A 6,000-nucleotide genomic window follows, 5' to 3' on the forward strand; every position below is an offset into this window, starting at 1 on the left:
GAAAAGTCCCAATATTTTTAATGTCTCCTCACATGGAAATGGTTCCATACATCTAGTAATTTATGTTTCCCACCTCTGAAGCAGGGCTTAACTCGAAATAAGCTACACAAATTGAGTTACGTCAAGTGTGTAGCTTATTTAGAAATTGGCAGCATCTACACAGCACTTATTTTGAAACAGAGCACTCTGCCTCCAACTTCCCTTATTCTTCATACAGTAAGGGTTACAGGAGTCTGTTGTATCATACAAGCAAGGTAGTAACAAACTTCAACAGGACTTTATTTACCAAAAGTGGAGTCTCTTTACAAAGCTGCTACATCCCTCAGTAGCTGTCACTCATCCCCTGCCAATCTTCTCCCCATTCCTTCCTGTTTCCTGTGCTTCCAGACTCCCAACAGCCAATGCTCCCAGTTCTAATAATTACAAGCAGCATCTAAAACACCACAGAGTTGGAGTAAGAAGTCCTCCAGCTTGACAGTATTTTGACATTATCTCATGGACTAAATGTAGGGTAAATTGAGGCACCATGATATTTTGCTAAGAACCCCTATTCAAATTCTGAAGTCCTGTATAGGCCTCTAACCTCAAAACCTGTAAACCTCTGTTATAGACTGTTAACAGACTGAACAACTGTTAGCCTGAGTAGAGGGACCTTGGGAAGACACAGTCGCCCCAGAAACCACATTCCAAGAGGCCACACCAGCTGATACCAAAACAACCTTGCTAACGTGTTTTGCTTTAATCCTAGATAATGGGCCCATAAACTCGTGGATCACATCAGCAGATGTATCATAATTTAACTAGACGAAAGTTGCCATTTAATTGTCTGTTTGTTGATGTTGGCTTATTTAGCTTCTTAAGGAAAACTATTTGTATCAGAGATAAGGTGTTTGACACTGGGCAGAGATGCTGTGTAATCTTTCTTAGCTTATTGGCTTACGTGCTCATTTCATCTTGCTGCTAGAACCTACTGAATTGTTTCCCCTCTTCCCATCAGCCCTCTATATAATCTATTGTAATGTTTCGCCTAAGCCGTGTTCACCAGCCTAACCACCAGCATTGTGTGTAATAAATCCTCTTGCCTGTTTTCACCACATCCAGAGTGTCTAGACTTATTGCCAACACTAACTTATTGTGAAATGACACTAGTTATTTTGGAATCATGTGGCTGTGTAGACATAGCCTACCTGTACATGACGGTGTGTGACTAACCCCCACTTGTGTGCTCTAAACACTAATATGGAGAGCCACCCCCACTTGCACCATTTGAGCTACTGCCCCAACTCCAGAAGGTGCTCATATCTCTGTGTGTGATGTTAAGATTGGCTGTGCAGCCTGTAAGACACCCCCCCCCCCCCCACGGCGGGCAGGGAGGGTGGAATGTCCTTATACGGTCACATACAAGGTGGTGCAATTGTTTTTGGTCAAAATCTTGAGATATTTTTTATCTTGTCTTGTCACATTTTTGGCCCTACTGGTGAGGTTTGAGCAGTGGGGGCAGGCCCTGCTGATTGTGAGAGCAGCATTTATTTACCTTCAGGCTCCTGCTGTTGAGTAGAAATGGCTTCTTGAGCCTGAGCAATCCCACTGTCGCTCCTAGAGAGAAGACAGACACTGTCATTGGTCAGCCCAGCCCAGTGCGGTGACTCTGCAGTGCATCCACCAGGGCTGTAAGGGGGGCAAATGCCTGTACAGTACCTGTCTGAGGTGCTCGCCTCCCCCTGAAAGAATAAATGAGGAAACTGTCAGTAACAGTCTGAAGTTTATTAAATCACATGAAAAAACATCCAGGGACCATTCCCCATCAGTGCATCACAGAGTTAGAGGCACAAACCCCCTCTGCCCATCAGGACAATCCTACTGTAGAATGGTAAACTCCCAAGCCTTCCCTGCTTATGAACTTCATTTGTCTTAACAAATCCTGTAGCATTGCCCGGAATCAGGCGATGAAGCCAGAAGCATCCGTTCTGATCATCTGGTCTGACCCCCTGTTTCTGAGCACATGCCAAAGAACCTCCCCCAGAGATTCCTGCATCCTTGTGGCTAAGCTAGGGCAGCTCTCTGAGAGATGCCCTGGGATGATTTAAAGACTCCAAGTTATGGGAACCCACCATAATCCCTGGAAAATTGTTCCAATGGTAAATCCCTCTCATGGTAAAATAAGTGTGCTGTACTTCTAGGTTCAAGTTATCTAGTTTCCATGCATTCAATCTCACTCTGCCTTCGTTTGCAGGATTAGAGCCCTCTCCCACCTCTGCCTTCCCTCTGCAGAGCCAATGGGATTAAAAGGCAGGAAAACTTCTTAGTAAGTAAATCTAGAAGCTCGGAGGGACTCTCTCAGAGCAAGAGGGAACATCAACCACCACAGGCCAGAAGAGAAGGCTGGAGGGAGTGAAAACAGGAGGACCGCTGCTTTGTCTGAGATGCTGACCACAATCCCTGCTCCCTATACAATCCCCCTGCTCCCCAACCAATCTCCCCATCTTCTCCCAACTCTCCCTGTCTCCCATCCAACCCCCCCAACCTCTCCCCCTACAAGACCCACCACTTACTAACTGCGCCATCAGGTCCCCCTCCAGTCAGAGCTGGAACTCTACGGCCCAGAACACTGGTGCTGGTGGCACAGTGAGTTGATGCTGTAGGCCAGGGCTACTCAACTTTGGAAGCCCTGGGGACCACAGTAATACTCACAGCACATGCCGAGGGCCACAACTTAAGTGTGATTGCATATACAGGCAAGTATTTATGCAAATATATGCAAATAGCTTCTTTCACAATGACGGGCATGAATACAAAGATTAAGGCAAGGCTACACAAGATGCAGGGCCCATTTAAGTCAGTTCTGCTGATAATAACTTTCAATATCTACCCAATTTCCACCCACATGACAGCACTTTTAATGAGCAATGACAGTTCGACAATTTAACTACTAAAACACATCTCAGCAGAAGACCATTGTATTGACTCCTTTTTTGTTTTGGCTCCTACCCATGGGCTGTGTGTTGAGCCCCATGTAAATCCAAACTGCCTCGTGGGCTGCAAACAAACAGACTGTGGGCCGCACACAGCCCACAGATGACGTGTTGAGTAGCTCTGCTGAAGGGGATAGGACACAGAGGGGGTGAGGCTGGGGGTCGCCTCCCCAGGTGGGAGCTCAGGGGCCAAACAGGAATGTCCTACAGGCTGGATGTGGTCAGTGGACCAGTTTGTCCCCCTTTGCTCTATGCTGATGGGAGCGAGCTCTCCTGGTGGCATAAGAACTCCACCCCCACAAGCAGCAGAACCGGTGCCAGCAGATGAAGCTCTCATGCCTATATAGCAGGGTGCTCATGGGCTCTCCTGCCACATACACTTGGCAAAAACAGGCTGTGGCATAGCCGTAGTGGTAGGAGGGGTGAAACCAGGCACAGGGGATCGCTACAGTCCTGAAAATCCACAGGTAGCAACTCTGTATCCAGGAAGCATTTCTGGTGATAACAGCATGGATGTGGATACAAATGTTGCACCTATGCAGGGAATGGTAAGAGCTGGGCAGGGAGCTGTAAGGAACCATGACACAGACCCTGCATGTGCCCTGAGTGGGGGACCAGAAGGAAGGAACACAGCTATCCACCAGGCTCTTACTCTGGCCTTGGCTCTTAGTCTACGTATAAACTACATTCTTTCAAAAGAGGAATGTAAATGAAGCCGATCAAAAATTCAAATGAAGTGCAGATTTACAAATCTCGTGCTTCATTTGCACAATCACGTGAGAGCTCTTTTTCAAAAAAGGGTTTTTCAAAAAAGAAACTTTAGTCTTGATGGGGCTCGCTCCAAAAAAAACCTTTCACAAAACCCATACACCTCACTTTTTCTTTCGAAAAAGTGTTTTTAAAAAAAGAACCCCATCTAGACTGCAGTTTCTTTTTCGAAAAACCCCTTTTCAAAAAAGCGCTCTTGAATGATTATACAAATGAAGTGCAAGCTTTCTAAATCTGCACTTCATTTGAATTTTTGATTGGCTTCATTTACATTTCACTTTCTAAAGAAGAATGTAGTTTAGACACGCCCTGAGACGTCTCCCCCCTTCCCCTCCCCCCCCCGCGCCCCAGGTAGGAGCTGGAGAGATGTTCCTGGCAGCTCTGAGGAGCTTTGCTCCCTTCATCTGCCCTGGGTGGGGAGGCCTGAGCAGTCCCTGGCCCATTTCCCTGCCCCCAGGCAGCTTGCCCAGGTCAAGTGAAGGGACCCAGCTTCCTGCAGTTGCCAGGGCAGCTCTCTTCAATCTAGCTCTGGCTGGGGGCAAAGGAAGTTCAGAGCAGGAGAAGCAATGGACTCTGCCTGGCCTGGGTAGGGGGCCCAAGCAACATCTGGGCAGCTCCACAGGTCACCCCTCCCCCACTCCACCAGGTCAGTGTGGAGCCCAGCCCGGGAACCAAGGGGAGCTCAGTGGATTTTCCATATGGCCACTGTCTAAGAGGGAGGCTCATAGCAGCCCAGCCAGCCACCGGCCATGTCACCATTCCCAAGGTTCCCCACCCAGCCAGGGCAGGTGAAGGGTCTGCAGCTGCACACAGGCTCCCTGCAGCTGCTTGCACAGATCACCGTGACCGGGTTTCAGGAGCAGGGGCTCAGAGTTCAGTCCAGCCAGGTAACTAGACCTCTGTAATAGGCCACAGACAATTTTTGCGGATCACAGATTGGTTGCAGATACACATTTTGTATCCATGCAAGGCTGCAGGACTTTGAGGAGGGGGGCAGTTTGTCTCAAGATTTTCTGTTATTGTGTGGAGTTGGGTAATTCTGTAGCGCTTTCTTAAATATACCAGCCCCAGCAGTTAAGAAATTCCTTTGTTCCAGGCTTGCTGGACATAGTGTCCCTGGAGGGGTCAATGGAGAACCCAGTGTGCCCACAGCCAGCTGGAAATCTGTGTGTAACTTACTGAGCACATGGGAGGGCTGCAGCCCAGCTGCTGTGGTTTCACACAGGACCCTGGCTCAAAGAAGGGAAACAGACGTGGGATCTGCAGCTGGGAGTGCAGAGAGAGACCCAGAGCTGGGGTCTCAGAAGCATGTGGGATCCTGTGGTTAGGTCCAGTCACAGCGGACTGGTGTCTGTCTGGGAGTGGGGGGTAGGGGACATGGGGCTCTGAAGGGATTTAATTAGTGAAAAATACACCCCTACCTTGGGCTCCTGGGCAGCCTTTGCCATGGGAACCACGGTGTGAGCATGGTGAGCTGAGGATCCTTTACAGTCGTCACAAAGGGCTTTTCCATCATCCTTACAGAACCACCCGAGCGCTTTGCCGTGTTCCACACAGACGTCCTCTCTCCGTCTCCTTTTCCGCATTTGTTTCATGTGCTGCACTAAACTGCCCAGCTGCGTGTTTGGCCTGAAGGCTCTTTTCTGGAACCTTTCTCCGCACTGAGGACAAGAGGTCGTCTTCTCTCCCGCACAGCGCTGGGTGATGCAGCCCTGGCAGAAGTTGTGCCCACACTCGATAGTCACCGGGTCTGTCAAATAATTCTGACAGATGCGGCAAATGGCATCATCTAGCTCTCTGCCAGCTAATGACGTTGCCTCCTGAAGGGGCTCCTGGCCCGCAGCCTTACGTTTGCCACTCTCCATGGCTCTGGGCTCTCAGTCCGTCTGTCTCCTTCCCCAGCACTGGGTGCTCTGCTGTCTCTGGTGGGAGGTGCCTGCTGCTAATCTCTGCCCTGCTGGGTACAGGGCGAGGCGAAGAGGAGGGAGGGGCTGGAGCAGAAATTGGAGAATGGAGAGAGACTAAGGGACAAGGAACTGACTGGGGGAGGAGTGGAATGGCTGTAAGAGAGGGCAGGAGAACAGCTCTGTGGGACACCCCTTCAGTAGCGAGCGGGGCAGGGTGAGGGGGGAGTTCTAGCTCTTCGTTCATCAATGGTGAGATAGACCCTGGAACATGGTGTCCCATTCTGATGGCCACATTGTGAAATGGAGGTTCTAAAAGAGCCCAAAGGGTGCACAAAGAGGCAGACCAGGTTTGA

At 49.5% G+C, this 6,000-nt stretch overlaps 1 protein-coding gene across 1 annotated transcript; it reads right to left on the minus strand.

Annotated features, from left to right (window-relative positions):
* Positions 1-1,526: 1,526 nt before the first annotated feature.
* LOC149522838 (E3 ubiquitin-protein ligase TRIM39-like) lies at positions 1,527-5,605 on the minus strand. Its single transcript, XM_089770514.1, has 3 exons — positions 5,162-5,605; positions 1,699-1,721; positions 1,527-1,596 (listed from the first exon to the last, which is right to left on the minus strand). Exons 1-3 carry the CDS (start codon positions 5,603-5,605, stop codon positions 1,527-1,529), a joined length of 537 nt encoding a protein of 178 aa, XP_089626640.1.
* Positions 5,606-6,000: the final 395 nt, after the last annotated feature.

Source organism: Pelodiscus sinensis, chromosome 19, assembly GCF_052426305.1.
Source record: "Pelodiscus sinensis isolate ZL-2025 chromosome 19, ASM5242630v1, whole genome shotgun sequence".
NCBI classification, from domain to species: Eukaryota; Metazoa; Chordata; order Testudines; family Trionychidae; genus Pelodiscus; species Pelodiscus sinensis.